The 19,198-nt window shown below is 36.6% G+C and overlaps 1 protein-coding gene across 2 annotated transcripts; it reads right to left on the bottom strand.

The window, feature by feature from the left end:
• Positions 1-4,892: 4,892 nt before the first annotated feature.
• Positions 4,893-6,142, bottom strand: LOC122061003. 2 transcript variants are annotated; one of them, XM_042624149.1, is made up of 4 exons: positions 5,714-6,142; positions 5,288-5,591; positions 5,107-5,176; positions 4,893-4,992 (listed from the first exon to the last, which is right to left on the bottom strand). In XM_042624149.1, exons 1-4 carry the CDS (start codon positions 5,734-5,736, stop codon positions 4,931-4,933), a joined length of 459 nt encoding a protein of 152 aa, XP_042480083.1. In that variant the 5' UTR covers positions 5,737-6,142; the 3' UTR covers positions 4,893-4,930. The 2 variants fall into 2 exon arrangements, with proteins under 2 accessions (XP_042480083.1, XP_042480081.1); XM_042624147.1 differs by having other exon boundaries at positions 5,288-6,139.
• Positions 6,143-19,198: the final 13,056 nt, after the last annotated feature.

Raw genomic sequence — 19,198 nt, 5'->3', positions numbered from 1 at the left:
AACTATAAACCTTAGATTCCTAGTGCGATACTCTCAATTTAGTATTTATGCATAAAACATATTATATATAGATTTTTTTAACAATTTATGTAAAAATGTATACAAAAGTGTTTCCTATCTATTTATGTGTGTATCTTAGCATATCCTTGATACGTATCTTAATTTTGGCCGACCAATACGGCAACCAATACCAATACTTTAATCCTTGGTTGTTCTTCCCCATCACTGTTATCACCATCACCTTCATTAGGCTCACACTCTTCCTCCAAATAAATTGTCTCAGGATTCCATTGCTCATCTAAAGAAATAGGTGGTGAAAGAATCCCTATCAATCTAGCTACCAAATGGTTGGGAGATTGAGCATAGACATACTGATAACCCTTGCACGTCAAGCACTGAATCGTAGCCTTTAGCATCACAAAAGGCCTATCATAAACACAACCTCGAAGTGGAGAGTAAGGGTGGTTTGGCCATAAAGATGCTAATGTAAGACCGAATCACAAGTAATCCAATTCCAGGTAGGATCTTTAGTACATTCAATAAATTTCAGATTCATGAACAAATCAGAAAATAAAACAAAAAGATAGAGGGAAAGAGAAGAAGGGAAACAAGGGATAGGGGACTATCTCAGTCCTGGGCCTCTCTCATCTCACTGCTTCACGGCCTCTCACCATCACTGCTTCTCACAACTCTCAAAGCTATAGCATAAAGCTACTCTTTTTCTTTCTTTCTTTTTTTTTTAAACTCAAAATCAAATTGGCTGGCTATCAGCCTATTCCATTATGTATAGATCCAATAGATTACATCCTAGGTACATTTAGAAATATCTCAAACAAAAATCCCAATAAAAATCCTAATCTGAAATTAGAGAATAACTTAATTATTGCATGGAAAGTAAAATAACTAAAATAATAAGCTTCTAAAAATCCATGCATGGTAGCAACTGTCTTGGGCTCAAAGTTCTCCATGCAAGCTGTCTTGGGCCCACCAAATCTGGGCAGATACGTCCTTTTTATGAAGAAAATATTCCTAGAATAACTCCTTAATTTGTTCCCTGATTTATCTCCTTGATGCGAGCTGGCTTGGAGATCTTCTAAACATTTTCCTTCAAATCAGGAAATTGATGACCAATACTTTCCCTAAGAAGTAGCAATATTAAAAGATGTCAAACTCCTCCACAATTTGGCCATAAAGCCCACTTGAAATTCTGGAGAAATCTTCTCCCTGGATGATATCTCCAAATAATTCAGGGAATATTCCCTTACAAACCAGCTCGCAATGACTATTATCTTTCCCCAAATAAAGCTGGTCGATATCTTTAACTGGGCAGAATTGATATCTCCTTTTGCCAATTGGATATCTACCCAAATCTCCGACAAATAAGGAGGTTTTAGAGCCCAATCGATATACCTGACCTACATCATATGCCATAGAGAAGCCACTAACTTGTGGCTTGCTGAAGGAATTCTGTGGTGGAGGTTGCTTGCTTGTATTGTCACCTTTAGAGAAGGTATATATGAAGCTCCTCCAATTGAAAGACCTCTTCAGACTGACTCTTCTACCTGATATGCTACTTGTACAGCATCCTCCATGATAGGAAGTCGAATAGAAGCCAACGCAACACTAATTTGAGGGTGCAAACAATTCCAAAATTGTGCTACCAAGACCTCTTCATCCCACTCAAAATCAAACCGAGTGGTTAAACAGTAAAAAATTTCCACATATTTCTCAACGATCATGTTGTCCTGCCACAACTAAGAAAACTTGAAATGCATGTGTTGTTTGGTAGTTAGTATGCAAAAAATCACCAATTCATGGACTCTCGCATTTCAGCCCAAGTGTTTACCAATGCGATACCTTGAGTCTAATTCTGTTGCTGGTATTTGATCCACCAGTCCTAAGCCACACTTCATTTTGGCTTCAGCAAATAAAATATTCCTGACCTCAGTCAAACCGTACCACTGGAAGAATGTCCCTAGGCTGTGAATTCAGTCCAAGAATTGCTTCAGGTGATTGTCCACGTAGAAATCAAGGGCATCTAATCCGGCTCCTCTTTCAGCCCCCATAGGGAGCCCGTCAAAAGGTCAGCCAATCAAAGGCATCTAATTTGGCTTTCTTCATTTTGGCTTCAGCAAACTTGGCCTCAAAATGTACCATCAAAAGAATGTCCCCAAGCTATGAATCTAGTCCAAGTATTGCTCCAATGACTATCCCTGTAGAAATCAAGGGCATCTAACTTGACTGCTCTTTCAGCCCCATAGGGAGCATCGTCAAAAGGTCAGCTAGACCCATATAGTGGCGGTGGTGGTGGTACGACATTAGATAGGCCCTATAGGATGGAGTTGGAAGAATCTCAAGATTGAATGGAACTCTTTCATTTATCAAAAGAAACCAGTCCATCGATGGAAACTTGTAGGGATGCCATCACAGTCTAGAGGGAGCCGATAGTCGTGTTAAGGGTATCGTGGTCCGTGAGTTTGGCAATATCTAACTTTGTTTCTTCCTTATAAGAAGTAAGCTATTAGAGGATCTCACTATTGGCCACCATGGTATAAGGTAGGAATAAGGACTTTCAGCTCTAATACCAAATTGGTATGACCACGGTTCCAAAACCCTGATTATGAGTTGCCATGGGTTCACACAAGTACTAAATGGGTCGACAATTGAAAATAATGGCAATCTTGTAATTAATTGGAAGTTCAAGACATTTGAAATAAAGAAGAATAGTCATGAATTAATAGAGAGTTAACAGTCAAGGGAAGGGGTCTTTCTGGCATTAAAAATAAAAGAGAGAATAATCTAACAACTTTAGAAGAAGGGCATATGCAAAACTTAACAACCAGGCCTTCTGCTGCCTATTGATGGGCAACTCAATGGGAGTCAAAGGGGTGGTAATCTGAAGATATTCCAATAGAGATAGCTTTCTCATATGATAATGATTCAACCTGAAATTTCAGGTACTGTATTGCAACACCAAAACTTACGGAATCCAGCAAGAAGTAATTCCAGAAATCAACTCACAATCAAATGGTTTACTCTGAAATCAGAACTTGGTGGTAGAAGAAGAACCAGGTCTTAGGTCCCACTTGTTTCTCACTACCCTCGCAAGAGTTGGTAACCAAGTTTCATAGGTTGAGTCGCCCTTAAAGTAAGTAACAACAGCCCAAATCTGAAGATGAAAGGGAAGTTCCTAAGATTTTCAATACATAGAATAGATAGAACCGTATGTCCTTTTCGTAGGAATAGTTTAACACATAAGACAAAAAAATGAATTGATACGAAAGCTCCGCCCAGGAGCATCAATGAACTCTCTCTCTCTCTTGGGCCTTTGGGTTTGGTAGAAGCAGGGCTTAGATGAAAAAATTTTAAAAATTAAATATAAAGAAAAAAAGGAGAGAAAAAATAGGAAGAAGAAGGAGAAATTGAGTGAGGAAAGGAACATACCTGACAGGTAGGAAGGGCTAAATCGATGGGGAAGAGGAAGGAGATCACACAGCCAACTCTTGCGTATTCTATTCTATATGTTCTCAATCATTCTTTCCATATTCTATTCTATATGTTCTCTATCATATTACAAGCATATGTACAAAGAAAAATAAAGGCATCTCTAAAACTGGAACAGGACTCTACTCTAATTAGGAAACTATTAAACCAAATCCTCCTACGTATCTATCCCAAACAAAACAAAAATCAAATCAAATCAAATAAAGTGAGGTTACAAGATTAACCCCAAACCAAACAAATAAACCCCTACCAACCCTCATTAGACCAAAAGCCTGATCTGGGCTGGTTTCACCTCGAACTGGGTTTCCGAATTGGGTAATGCAGGTCCAACCATGTGAGCTCTACCGCATCATAAGATTTAGTGCCAAAATGCTAGGCTCTACTTCATCATAACATTTAGTGCCAAAATGCTAGGTTGGCATTCTTCATTTTTAGGTGAGGACCCACTTGCTTGGTCAAGATGCAAACAAACCAACACCATATATATTTTACCGAAGAAAAAGGAAAGTTACTTTTCTTGTTTGAAAAGAACATAACAAAATATTACTAATGATTATTTATTAATTTGATTAGAAATTGTCAAATAATGATAATTATTTACACAATACTAGTGGAGTCAATGAATAAAATGGGATCCATTACAAATACATTATAAAGTTTGAGATAGTTAACTATTTATGGTAAGAATCATTCACCGTTTTGGCAGAAGAAAATATAGTTGCATTATTAAAAAACTTCTTCGGATATATAGTTTCACTAATAATTTCTTCTTAGGACACATTTAAACAATAAAAATAAATTTTAGATTCATGTAAGTACTTATGAGAGAAAGAGATATTTGAAGATAGTTGTTTCCTCCTCTCCAAAGCAGTGAACGAGGAACTAGCTAGGGTCTGGCAAAGCATGTAGGATTTTCCCCTTTTCTCCACCCCCCCACCCCCAAGTTTATTTGTTCATCCTCTCTCTAGTGACTGACTTAACAACTATGTACCTCATGCTCGCCATCCTTAGTGACATTATTACAGCTGCCCTATGCTTTAAAGTCAGCCTCACTGCTTTATTACCTTCTGTTTCTTAATTGCTCTCGTTCTTAGTCTCTTGCCAAGTTATTAAGACAATACTGCATAAACCCTAATAGAAAATTAATAGGTTTGAGAAGGAATCGGAGTAGCACTAAGACCGACAAACTCAAAAATAATAGAATTTTACATGCACCTGAGATGAAGGGCAAAAAAGTTAACCATTTAGGAATAGATTCCTGGGAGAAAACCATGGCAACTTATCAACAGTGAGGTGTCGTTAAGCATAAACAGGTCTTTCTGGTTCATTTTCTATTCCAAAAATCTAAAGCAGTTTAATGAATTTCAAAGCAATAAAATCCTACTTACCTTTCTTGTTTTACATTTTCAAACAACTAAAAAAGATCTTATTTGGTATCCGTATCACCCTTCAACTCATCCTCTGAATCCGAATCGCTTGCATTATAACCTAATGAAAACCAGGGAAAAAAAAATTCTAACAGAACCATAACTGAATAGATAGCCAAAAAGGACGACCAACCGAGCTCACTCACCCGAGAGAGAGAGAGAGAGCACAGCTCACCTGGGTGTTTACCGCTGACCTTCCAAACTGAAGATCGACTTCTTGAAGCTCTTGAAATCCAAGCTCTTCCCTATAATCCATCAAGAAATAAAAGTTTCAGAAAGAAAACTAATCAAAAAACAGAAATTTTGATGTAAACCGCAAAGCCCCAACAAAATCTCAAAGAAGAAGAAGAAGTTACCTTCTGGGCATCTCTGGCAACTCCATAGCCACTGTAATACATCTGACCGACCAAGACCTGCATACCAGTGTCCCCTGCCTTAGCCTCCTTGAGGGTATCTTGAAACCACCGCTTCACGCAATCAGAGACCACTTCCTTCAGCGGCACACGATTCTGTCTCTCACTGTTCTCCATTTTCAACTTTAATTGCTTCGATTCGCTCGATTTAACTGTTTCCGGTGAGAAAATAGTGTTTTTCGATATGGGCTTTGCGTGTTTAGGATTTTTAAGCTTATCTGAGGTAAGCCTCGCGAATTCTTGTATCCTGGTTGCAGAAGAAGGGAGTGATTTTCCCATAAAACAAAGGATGAAAATATATGATCTTTTCGCTTTGACAGGAATAATAGAAGAAGGGTATTCCTTCCAACAAATGAATAGGAAATTTACTTGGCTTCCAGTGTTGATTCCATTGGGAGATTTGATATCTGCCAATCCTACGAGCGCTATGAATTGTGAACCTGCCTTTGTAGGGTTTTAAAAGATACAACCTTCTCTATGAATCTGAGCAGCACTGGGCAATTAGCATAGACGGAGTATACGGATTAAATAGAGAGAGAGCGAGAGAGAGAGAGGGAGGCTAGTGAAGGCCAGAAGGGATAGACGCAAAACTCAGAAAGGAAATCGTAGGCGTACGGCGCATGATGACGATTGACGACTATCGAAGTTTTAGATTTGAGATTTTTAGATTGAAGAAATGATCGCAGGAAGAATCTCAGTTCGTCCGCATTTAATTTCTTTTGATCTGTCGATGGGTATTTTTTTGTTGTCCCTAAATCGGTGAATAGTATGGCGTAATGGTGTAAGTTTGGATTTAATGACCCGATCTGGTTTGGGCATGGTTTCAAGTATCTGTATCATATTAAACTGTATCAACTGAAATTGATCCTCAATTTCTGATCAATCTGAATCAGTCATTAATATTGTTTCGTTAGTAAAACAGTAAAAAAGATATATATTTTCTGAAAAGCAAGGGGCAAATAGTATCAATCTCCAAATCATGGTATTGAGTCCAAAGAGGGCTGAGGTTAAGATTTCTAACCGGTGGGTCATAGTTGAAAAACATTGACTTTGGATTGGGGTTGAGTCAGTTGGGGTTGAGACTTAGACTGTGTTTGGTGGATTCGGTTCATCTCCAACGACTGACACTCTCCAATGAACGTCCAATGATTCCTCTAAACACATGTGTTTTATATTAAATCCAACGACCGACATTCCTTCGACCTTTATCCCGCCCTCATCCCTTGAATTTCTTGCTTTCTGCAAATTTCTGTCGGTTTTAGGACGATCGCACTAGTGTTTGTGGAGAACCAACGAAATCAGAGACCAAGAGACATCTCCTTCCTTCAAACAAAACTAGAAAACTAGCTAAGAGCTCTCTCGAATTTTATGGATGAAGTTCGCTCAACGGAGTGTTGTTTAATATGAAAATTTTAGGCACAAATTTGTAGTCCCTAACCCTAACGAATCTAGGCCACAAAAACACCTACCAGCAAGTATCAAACGAACAATAAATTTTTTTAACTCCTCCAATCTTGTAGTCAAGACCTAGGGTTTGGGTTGCTTTCAACAAAAATCTCATGTTAAACGGATTGACTTGAGAGTTCGATCAATTCCTTCGTAGTTCGATATGAACGACAACAACAATGAAAGGAGTTAAAACCAAAAAAAAGAAAGAAAAGGGGAGTATAAGAAGGATAACCGTAATGGAAGAAGAAGAGCAATAAAGAGGATAGAACTAAGAAAATCGTTCGTTATAGGAATGAAAAAGCGAGATGGAAGCAACAATAGTGCGATTTCGTTCCACGATGAAGCAGACAAACCTTCGCTTGGAGGTTTCGGTGGCTCAGTTTTCCGTTTTCAGATCAAAGTCGTTTAGCCGTTGGATTTGTCGGAGTCCATGTGTCGAGCATCAACAAATTCGTTGGAGACTCGTTGGAGCGTCAGTCATTAGGGACGAGCCGGATTTGTGTTTGGTAGCCAAGAGAAGAAAAGAAAAGAAATGAAAAGAAAAAAGAATATAGAAAGAGACGAAAATATAAGAATAGAAATAAAATGAAATGATAAGAGAAAATATATATATATATATATATATGTGTGTGTGTGTGTGTGTGTGTATGTGTGTGTGTGTGTGTGTGTGTGTGTGTGTGTGTTTGTGTGGCTACCATTGGAAGAGAAGAGAATAAAAGAAAAGAAAAGTTTTTATATTTTCTCATGTTTTCTTGTATTATTGGCAAGATATTTTTTGGGGAGCAAATGAAAATTTCACCATTCCCAATGTAAATTTTGAAATTCAAAAAAGAAATCTACCCTTGATTTGGGACATGTCAAGTACAAAGAGAATTTCTTAAACCAAGAAAAAAGTATAATTTTTTGTATTTTTTTTTCTTTTCCTTTCTTTTATTCTCTTGGCTATCAAACATAGCCTTAGACAAGAACAATGATTACAAATTTCTAACCCTGAGTGCAGATTAGGGTTGAAAAAGATTGATTTTGGGTCAAGGTTAGGCTATGATTGGTTGAGGCTTAAACCCAAACTGAGACTTAGATACGGGGCAATGATTACAAATTTTTCTCTTTTAAGTTTGAAATTTGTTCTTTCCATTCTCTTAATTCCCTTTACAAATTTTTCTTTTCAAACTTTGAAAATTTCTCTTCCCTTTCTTTTAACTTCCCTTCAACCAAACGGAGCATTAAGATTTTTTTTTTTCTCAAATAGGCCATCATCTCCTTAGGTTCCACCGCTTGATGAATTCACACTGCTTAAATTTTTACAGGTACAACAACACCCAAAACAGAAGGAAAAATGTACAGGTCTCCACAACAAAAACCAGATATTGCATGAACAAAAGAAAGAGATGAAATTATAAGAGGTTCCCACCAGGTTCCAATAGCCAAGGGCAACCAATATTCCAGTGGGTAATCAAGAAAACCCACACAGTGTCATTATTTCCAGTCAAAACTGGAATTGAAGCCCTACAAAGGACCCTAGTTAACAATTTGGCCGAATAATAACTAGGCCGAATAATTCGTGAATTATTTGGCCAAATAGAATTTTCCCAAATTAAATCAAAAATTCTGATCCAATCCGAATTAAAAATAAAATTCGGTAAAAAACGTGCTTTTTACTAATTTGATTTTAAAACGCGAATAATCTGGGTCGAACCGAATTATTCAGTCCACTTAAACAGTCTTAAAAAAAAAAAACAAACAAACAAACAAAAAACAAAACAAAACGTCATATATGAAACCCACGGTACCCACCACCGAAATATATATATATTTTTTCATCTTCTTCTCCCCAAAATTTCCACCTCCAATCTTTTTTCTCCACATAATTTTTCTGTAACAATCGTAAAAATCTCCTCTTAATTGGTCAAAATTTCTACTACGTTTTAAGTATAATGGTTTGGAGGTGTTGCATAACTTTTTTTTTTCTTCTATTTATTTTTTATTTTTTTCCCCTTATTCCTTTTTGTTTTCTTTGACGAATTTATGTGGCCAACTCCATTCAGTTGAGAAAATGCTTAGTTATCATTATTTTTATTATCATTGTTGTTGTTCTTTTAGTAGTCCTATCATATTTCAAAGTTTAATTATATTAGACATCAAGTTTAGCAAACATAAACAAAAATTGTCTATTACAGTTCTGCCAGTTCATGAGGTGTGGTGTGCACAAAACCCATGTTCACCAAGAGCTCTCGATCTTGAGCCTCTTGGTTGTTATCCACTTCCCTTCCTACCTATCAAGAAAAAGAAAAAGAAAAAAAAAAGTTTAGGAAACATAGATGATATTGTTCACTATTTTTGTTAAATTATTTTTTTCTGTTTGAAAATATTCCATAATATATTCTAGATCAAACTGTACTGACGTACTATGTTGGGGTACGATTTCTTGTATTCGGTCACAATTTAATCCAAGGAGTACTTTTAGATTTTATACCTATTTTATTATATTTAAGTTTCAAAATGAAGTATTTCTTTTATGTGTTTTGATTGTTTTGTTATGATGTGGGACCCTTAGGGTCAAGGTAGTGGAAAATGGTCAATAACACCCTATGGGAGCCATAAAGTTCATTCGTGGCCATTACTATGAGTGGAGAGGTAGGCAAAGAGAATTGATTGGGATTAATTTCATTTATAAAATTAATTCTTAATTCATGCCATGGGTTATTGCCAAATTGAGGTAAATGTAAATGTCATTATATGGGTGCCCTAAAGTCTATTCATGGTCACTACCATCAGTGGGGAGGTGGGCTAAGGAATTGATTGGAATTAATTCAATTTATTGAACTAATTCCCAATTCATGTCCATATGACATTATTCTCCAATTAACTTGCATTAGTTGGAGGTTACTCTTGGGGAATTTAAGAGGATGCAAGGGTTGATTTTGGGTCTATATAATCCCAACCAAATATCTTGTAGAGAAATACAATTGCACATTGACATTCCATCCATTTCTACTTATTGTAACCATACAAGTATTTCTCTTCCTTCCATTTTTTCTAAGTCTTCTGTAAGGTTAGAGGGGGCCTGTTGTGCTGTAGTTTTTTGCTCCTAGAGAACTATCTCATCTCCTAGTGGTAAGTTGTTTTATCTTGGAGGTAGAGGTGCAGAACAACTTTTGGCAGTAGAGGGCATCAATCACTTTAAAGACAGCACTACAAGTGTGACTCAACCTCTATTCTATTCGAAGCTTCTTCAGTTGTTGTGATGGTGATTCAACATCTATTTCAAGTCTTTCCTTATCTTATCTCAGCTAAGGATCAACATTACAACAGCATAATTTCTACTGTAAAAGCTTTGTATTGCAATTTGTGTTTTATAAGAAATTGTAATACAATTACTCAACAAGTTTAAGGTAACTGAACGTTGTAAGATCCCATAGATGATCTTGGAGATGCAAGCCTCAACAGAGGTGATGAATCCAACAACAATGATGGTCCTTCAATCACTATCATAGGTGATGCTTCGAAAAACAATGTTGTTACTGAAACTATCAACGAAGGAGATCCTTCAAACATCAATGTTGAAGGAACAATCAACAACCAAGGAGGCAGGGTTCATGTTAGCCACAATGGTAAGGGGATTCCTCATTTCTCTACCATTGATTCAATTTCTACCAATGTTATCTCGTCCGTAATTGATTTTATCTCAGATTTGGGTAAGATGAGGATTACCACTGAATTTGACAAAATTGAGCAGTTTGAAGGTCAAAACTTCAAATGGTGGAGGCAAATGATATTGTTTGCATTAGCCCATATTGGGATGATATTTGCCTTGACTGAACCCATACCAGAAAAAAGTAATGATTCTATAAAGGAGGGCAAAACGGTGGCTTGGATTCAAGCGGATTACCAATGTAAAAATCGGATTTTGAATGCATTAACCAATGATTTATACTATGTGTATAGTTCATTGGAGTATGTGTATTCGATTTGAAATGTTTTGGTAAATAAGTACTCTCATGAAGATGCTGGCCCAAAGAAGTACTTGGTGGCTAACTTTCTAATTTTACTATGAAAGATAGTGACACCATTTCAAACCAAATTGATCAATTTTAAATCTTTGTTGGAAAGCTAACAAAGGGAAAAATGGTTCTACTAGAAGAATTTGTGGCCAGTACTTTGATTGACAAACTTTCATCTTCTTAGGATACTTTCAAGTTGTCAATGAAACACAAGAAGACAGAGTTGACCTTGGACCAATTGGTTGTAAAGATCAAAATTGAGGAAAAGAACAGAAACGAGGACAAAGGTGAAAAAGACCTTGGGGAGAAACAATTAAAAGTGAACGTGGTAGAAATTAATAAATAAGATAAGAAAAGGAAGAACCGTCAAAACAATGATGTGCCTTCTTTTAAGAAGAAGAAACTCACTTGTTATAAATGCGGTAAGCCAGGGTACTTCAAGAAAGATTGTCGATTCAAGAAAAAATCTGAAAAGGTGAACCTAGTTGAAGACGTCTTTGTAGCTATGATCACAGAAGCAAATATGGTTGAAAAACCAAATGATTATGTATTAGATACCGGTGCTACAAGACACATTTGTGGTGATCTGAAGATGTTCTCTTATTCCATGAGTATGGAAGATGAAAAGGTATTCATGAAAAATTCTCAAAGTGCCCCTATTATGGGGAAAGGAAAAATATTGTTGAAGTTCACTTCAGGGAAGAATATGGTTCCCACCAAGGTCCTCCATGTGTCGGACATTAGGCACAATTTAATTTCAGCTCATTTGCTTAATAAAGTAGGAATGAAATTAGCTTTTGAGAGTAATAAGGCGGTTATCTCTAGGAACAATGTATTTGTGGGGAAGGGATACCTTAGTGAGGGGTTATTTGTACTAAGCGTTGAAAATGTTATAATTAGAGAAAGCTAGTACTTCTTTTGCTTACATTGTTGTCCCTACTAATTCCTTTAATTTGTGGCATGGTAGGTTAGGTCATAATAGTGTGAAGTATATCACCAAACTATGTAAGTTAGACATGATCATTAATAAGGTGGAACCCCCTGTGAACAAGAATACAACTTGTGTAAAAGCAAAGTTAACCAAAAAGTCTCATAAAATTGTGGATAAAAAGAGTGATCTCTTGGAATTGATCCATAGTGACTTGAGTGACTATAAGTCATATGAGTTTAGGAGAGAAAACAACTATGTCATAACCTTCATAAATGAGCACTCTAGGTATACCATAATTTATTTACTCAAATCAAAGGATGAGGCTAGAAAGGCAGTTATTTTTTACAAAACAGAAGTTGAAAATCAATTTGACAAGAAGGTTAAAAGACTTAGAACCGATAGAGAGACTGAATATTTTAACTTTAAAAAGTTTTGTGAGAAAAATAGAATTATCTATTAAACAATCGCTCCATACCAACCAAAATCCAATAGGGTTGCCGAAAAGAAAAATAAATCTCTTAAAGAGATGATGAACTCTATGTTATTGAGTTCAAGTGTACCACTTGATATGTGGGGGGAGGCCATGCTAACGGCATGTTATCTATCAAATAGAATCCCACATAATAAGACTGGTATGATTTCATTTGAGAAATGGTTTGGAAGGAAACCAAGTCTAAAACACTTACGAATTTGGGGTTGTTTGACTAAGGTATTATTACTGGATATCAAGAGAAGAAAATTGGGACAGAAAACATGTGATTGTGTTTTTTGGGTATACTATAAATAGTACAGCATACTGGTTCATGGTGATTAAAGCCATGAATGATGTTATTGAAATAAATAGCATCATAGAATCAAGGGATGTTGAGTTCTTTGAAAACATATTTTCCTTTAAGTCCAACTTACCTACAAATAATGATAGTTAATTGACTTATGGGGAAATGGAGTCAAATGAAAGGGTTATCAATCAAGAATTGGGTAATGGTGATGGAAGTCAACTAAGGATGAGCAAGCGACTCAAAAGACCTAAATATTCGAATGATGAATGGTTTGTCTATTTAGTTGACAAGGATCCTCTTACATACAAAGAGACCATTATATCATCGGATGCCATCTTTTGGAAGGAGGCAATCAAGAGTGAACTAGATTCAATCTTTTAGAATAATACTTGAGAATTGGTAAAATTACCAATTGGTTCCAAAACTTTGGAAACCAAGTGGATAAAAAAAAAAAAAAAAAAACTAAAAAGTGATGGATCACTTAATTATTTCAAGGCTAGACTTGTAATCAAGGAATTTAGGCAACAACCTAACATTGATTACTTTGACACATTTGCCCAGTCTCTAGAATTATCACAGTAAGGGTTATATTAGCAATGGCGTCAATACATAACTTGGTCATCCATCAAATAGATGTGAAAATGACATTTCTAAATGGGGACTTAGAGGACGAAATTTACATAAAGCAACCAGAAGATTATGTTGTAAATGGACAAGAGCAAAAAGTTTGTAAGCTTCAAAAATCTTTATATGGATTGAAACAAGCGCTAAAGCAATGGCATGAAAGATTAGATAAAGTTCTAATTTCAAATGGTTTCGTTGTGAACGACACTGAAATGTACTTATATAGGAGGTTTCATGGTAGTAAGGGCGTATTCATACTACTATATGTAGGTGATATGCTGATAATGGGAATAAATTTGGAAATAGTGAATCAAGCTAAGAAAATTTTTATGTCTAGTTTTGACACAAAGGACTTAGGAGAGGTTGATATGATCCTTGGGATCAAGATCATCAAGTAAGAGAATAACATTTCACTATCCCAAGCCCATTATATAGAAAACATACTTAAAAAGTATGGGTACCATGAAGTTTCAGCGGTTAAAACACCTTTTGATATAGGATGTCATTTGAAAAGAAACTTGGGTAAACCGGTGAATCAAAAAAGGTATGCTAAAATTATTGGTTAAGTCACATATTTAATGAATTGTATGCATCTTGATATTACACTTATGGTAGAAAAGTTGAGTCAACATATTCACAATCCAAGTAAAGAGCATTGGAGCACGGTTGATAGGTTGTTGAGGTACCTAAAAGGTACTATAAACTATAGTTTGCACTATAGTGGTAAACCAATGGTGTTGGAAGGATACTGTGATGCAAATTGGATCTAGGATACAAACGAGTCCTTAGCTATTAGTAGGTATGTATTTACACTAGCAGACAGTGCCATCTCATGGAAGTCCATAAAGCAATTTTGTAGGATAGGCTTTACCATGGAAGTTGAGTTCATAGCCTTAACAAAGGCGAGAACGGAAGCCGAATGGCTTATAAACTTAATGATGGATATTCCATTGTGACAAAAATCGACGCCATCGATATTACTATATTGTGATAATCAAGTGGCTATACATCGAGCAAAGAACTAGATATACAATGGTAAAAGGAGGCACATACGTCTAAGACACAATCTTGTGAAATAGTACATAGATGAAGGAATGATAACTATCAATTATGTAAAGTCAGAAAGTAACCAAGCTGACATGTTCACAAAGCCTATGTCTGTCAAGAACTTGTATAGTACATTTACGGGAATGGGGTTGATGCCTAATTCTTAGGTCATGTGATAGATACCCTAACTATGTGAAGAGGCTTAATGCCTGAATTAGGTTCAAGGGGTACAAACGAAGTCATGGGATGACCAGTTCAGTACTACTACTTATATAAGTATTCATTCCAAGATGTAGATGGTGATAGTAGTATCACCACAAGGAGAAAGGCTGAGCGGTAAAGCTCTTAATTAGTCTAATCCTAGGAAATATGGGGGTGTGTTAATTGTGGTGTACATCGGGGACTAACTGAAGTGAATATAGAGGGTGTTGCTGCCGCCGATGAGAAATTATAGGCAAGTTCTCTAAACATTCATGAATTGAAGATAAGGGACATGGCCGGTTCAAAAAGTCCAAAGTAATTATATGATGGGTAGCTCAAAAAGTCGACTTATAGGATGTGATTGATGGGTCGGTCAGCTACACTAATGAGGAAAGGTTCAAGGATTCTGACTCTACCCGTACTTTGTAGTTCAGCTCATTAGACCTAGTATAGGTTCAAGTCTGAAAGACACCTACAACGATGTGTCAGATAGTGCCTAATACAATCACAGCACATGTGTCCTTCATGTCGTTTGAAACTTGTGGGGGATTGTTAGATTTTATATCTATTTTATTATATTTAAGTTTCAAAATGAGATCGTTCTTTTATGTGTTTTGATTGTCTTGTTTTGGTATGAGACCCTTAGGGTCAAAGTATTGGAAAATGGTCAATAACACCCTAAAAAAGCCCTAAAGTCTATTCATGACCGTTACCATGAGTAGAGAGGTGGGCAAAGAGAATTGATTGAGATTGATTTAATTTATGAAATTAATTCTTAATTCATGCCATAGGTTATTGTCAAATGGAGGTAAATGGTAAATGTCATTATATGGGTGCCCTAAAGTCCATTAATGGTCACTACCATGAGTGGGGAGGTGGACTAAGGAATTGATTGAGATTAATTCAATTTATTGAATTAATTCCCAATTCATATCCACATGACATTATTCTCCAATTAACTTGCCATTAGTTGGAGGTTATTCTCGGGGAATCCAAGAGGGTGGAAGGGTTGGTTTTGGGTCTATATAAACCAACCAAATACATTGCAAAGAAATACATTTACACATTGATATTCCATCCATTTCTACTTATTGTAACCATACAAATCTTTCTCTTCCTTCCATTTTCTCTAAGTCTTGTGTAAGGTTAGAGGGGGGCTACTATGCTGTAGCTTTTTGCTCTTAGAAGGGACTAAAAGAATTGTCTCATCTTCTAGTGGGAGGTTGTTTTATCTTGGAGGTAGAAGTGCAGAACAACTCTTGGCAGTAGAGGGCAGCAATTACCTTAAAGGCAACACTACAAGTGTGACTCAACCTCTATTATGTTCGAAGCTTCTTCAGTTGTTGTGGTGGTGATTCAACATCTATTTCAAGTCTTTTATCATCTCATTTCAGCTAAGGATCAACACTACAACAATATAGTTTCTACTGCAAAAGCTTTGTATTGCAATTTTTATTTTGTAAGAAATTGTAATACAATTACTCAACAAGTACTGGTACAGGCACCCAAATAACGGCCGTCTCGCTTGTATATAAGCAGGTTGTTGGGGTTGCAAGGAGGGCAAGAAGTCTCTTGTGTAGTAGGGGTGTGGGGAAGTGTGCATTGTTTGTTCTTGCTTTTCTATTCTATTATGCATCATTTTAGGTTTACTTTTCTACATACTACACATAGAATTCCATGATACACGATATCAATAAGCCCTTTGTTGGCAATTCTTTCAAGATACATTTGAAATCAAGGAACAAAATGGAAAGACATCCAATGGTAAATTGGTAATCAATATACAACTTTCTTAGCTCCCATTTGTATAACATAATGGGTGTCTATGCTACTAGAAAGATGTTGACCTTCTCTTGTTCGAGAAAAGAAAAAGAATGGATTTGGACTTTGGATGAATATTTTCCCTTTCTGCTTCAGCCACCCTCTAAAGGGATATAGACAAATAATTAAAAGCATTGGAGAACATATACCGATACTTAAGTTGTGTTTGGTAGTCATCTAGAAAAACATTTCTAATGTTTTTTCCTTTTTATGGGAATAAAAGACGGAATAAAGTGTTTGATGTATTTTTTAGTTTTTTTGAAACGAAAAGGGAAAAAAATATGCTAGAAACTCAAAATGATGGAACGACAAAACCTTGTTCCATCATTTCGATTTCGTTCAAAAAAAAAAAAAAAAAGTGAACAACTAGCATAATTGTTCCTGAAAAAGGTTCACCAAACAACATTTTTTTTGTTTTAAAACGGAATTTTGACATAGAAACTAAAAATTCTGTTTTTGAAATGAAATGTCATTTCTGGAACTAAGGGGCTGTTTGATAACACTTCTATTCCAGAAGAGTGTTTTTTTATAGAAGTGTTCATTTTTTATCCCATGACGTGAGAACACTCTGGCGAAATAGAAACAACGTTTGGTAAAATTATTCCAAAAATGTCCTTAGAATAGGAAAATAACAAAAACAACATTTGATAGACACTTTATTTAAATTCCCTTTTGAACAATAAAATCAATAAATTCCAAGCATGCCATTATGGTCAATTTTTTTTTTATTCAGAGAAACGAGAAGAACTCAAAGATGCCAAACATTGTTCTTGGATCCAAGGATCGAAAATGGGCCAAACTATCCTGCCCGTCACATAGGGGTGTCAAGTGGTCGGGCCGGGCCGATCTCGGTCGGGCTGGGCCGATATCGGTCGGGCCTAGTCGGGCTCGACCAATTTCTAGGGCTGCACCATCAACGCCCGTTTAGCTAAATGGGCTTAGCTAGCGTGGGCATGGTACGGTTAATAATCGGGCTAGTCGGTCTCGGGCTTTAGTCGGGTTACCATAAACGGGCCTTAAACGAGCTATTGACCTATTTAACTTTAAACGGCTTTAAATGGGTCCTCTTTAAAATTGGTCTCTTAAATGTGATTGAAGATGAATACCAATAAAATGAGGCAAAGATGGGCATAGCAAAAAAAAAAAAAAAAAAGATTTCATAGTTAAAAATGGATTAAGCCAAAGATGGGCAAAGTAACTAAATAACCAAAGTAATCTTTAACCCACGAAACTCAAATAAATTAAACTATCTACATAACCCAAGTTTAGTAAGTTCAAATAAATTAAACTATGCATAGAAAATATGAATATTCATATAACAATTACCACCATCTCAATTGTACATATCACATAGCCTTAGCACTAAATACAAATAGTATTAAAAAAAAATTTAAAAATACAAGTAATATTAAAGGAGCCGGGCTAGGTCGGGCTTAAAAGAGTCAGTTCAAATCGGGCTTGTAAATGTATCGGGCAGGTTGAGCGCCCGTCGAGCTTGGTGGTTGTGCTGTGTACTACATGTTTAAAAATGTGTCAGGCTCGGTCGGGCTTACCGATACAAGCTTGGAATTGACACCCCTACCATCATAGATAGGGCCCTCCTTGTCAAGAAATCAGCTAAGCTGTTAAACTCTCTTGGAACAAAAGAAAAAATACAAGAGCCAAAATAGGTGTTCAAATGGAGAATGTCCTCAAATATGAGCTTGACAGTCAAAGGAGCTTATGAAGTTCCATTGTTCAACTAGACGATAATATCTTTGTTGTCATTCTCCATCACAACATGAGTGATATATTCAGAAATTGCTTCCAATAGAGATGAGCAGATTGCTATTGCTTCACCAACCAAAGCCCGATTGAAACTGAACTAGATTTGAGATGGCAAAATAAGGGCGGCCTTGATGGTCACGACAAATGAATCCAAAACCTCCATGCATTGATCCAAGGGGGAGACTTGCATCATAGTTAGGAGGTTGCTCACATTGAGAAACCAAGGAGCGGTTGGAGGAGATGTTGAAGCGAAACGATGGGGAGGAGAGATGGTTTGATAATATTCTTTGAAATGATTTTCAGCCACTTGAATCACTTCAAGAGGCAACCAAACCTTCTTCCCATGAAGAAATCGTTTCAAGCAAGCCATAGATGCTAACAAATGAAAATGCATAAAGATATCAGTTCCTTAATTGCTTCTTTGCCTTTTGATGAAAAAAACTTCCAGCATTCAATCCACTCATGAAAAATTATCCCATTACCTTCTGGGACCTTGTGAGACAAACTGCATCCAAGCCACACTAAACATGCAAAAGGGCATGTCAATAAAATATGCTCTGTTGATTCTTGAGTATTGCCACAACGTGGACAGTGGGGATCAACTGGGATATTTCTTCTACAAAGGTTCATTGCTGTAGCAAGTCCCGCTGCACATGCCCTCCAAAGGAAAGATTTAATCTTTGGGAGGGTATTGCAGCCCCAAATACACTTCCACACCCTATCTGGAACTTGCTGCCAAGACTTTGGAGATGATGAAGATGCTTGCAATGATTCCTTCTCAGCTTCTAGATTTGTCAATAGATGATATGCTGATTTGACCGAAAAAAATCCATTACGCAATGCCCCCCAAATCTGAAAATCTTCTTGTGGGAATAAAGGTAAGTGGAATTTCAAAATCTCAGTTACCTCAGAAGGATGGAAAAGAGAAGAGAGAAGATCACGCTTCCAGTTTGACTATCATTGTCAACAAGTTGAGACACTTTTTGGAAGACACAATTTGGTGGTTGGGGAGTTTGGATGCGGTATCCTAGAAGAGTGGGGATCCATGAGTGATTCCAAGTGTCAATATTGTCTCCATGGCCCAATGCCAAATTAAGCCCCGTTTCAGAACCTCACGCCCATCCAGAATGCTTCTCCAAGCCCAACTTGGGTTGTTCCCCATAGAAGCAGAGAGAAAGTCACTATTAGGAAAATAAATAGACTTTAGAAACTTGGCCCAAAGTGCATTTGGTTC

Source organism: Macadamia integrifolia, chromosome 14 (genome assembly GCF_013358625.1).
Source record: "Macadamia integrifolia cultivar HAES 741 chromosome 14, SCU_Mint_v3, whole genome shotgun sequence".
Classification (NCBI taxonomy): domain Eukaryota; kingdom Viridiplantae; phylum Streptophyta; class Magnoliopsida; order Proteales; family Proteaceae; genus Macadamia; species Macadamia integrifolia.
Note: the sequence above shows the minus strand (reverse complement) of the source record. Positions and strands in the feature narration are given on the sequence as shown.

What these genes read in the sequence shown, in the direction of transcription:
- LOC122061003 (XM_042624147.1), bottom strand. Translation starts at nt 5,623, where the DNA reads ATGGGAAAATCACTCCCTTCTTCTGCAACCAGGATACAAGAATTCGCG. An exon ending in TTGCCAGAGATGCCCAGAAG is followed by an intron (nt 5,177 to 5,287) that starts GTAACTTCTTCT and finishes GATGGATTATAG; the next exon opens with GGAAGAGCTTGGATTTCAAG. An exon ending in GGTCAGCGGTAAACACCCAG is followed by an intron (nt 4,993 to 5,106) that starts GTGAGCTGTGCT and finishes GGTTTTCATTAG; the next exon opens with GTTATAATGCAAGCGATTCG.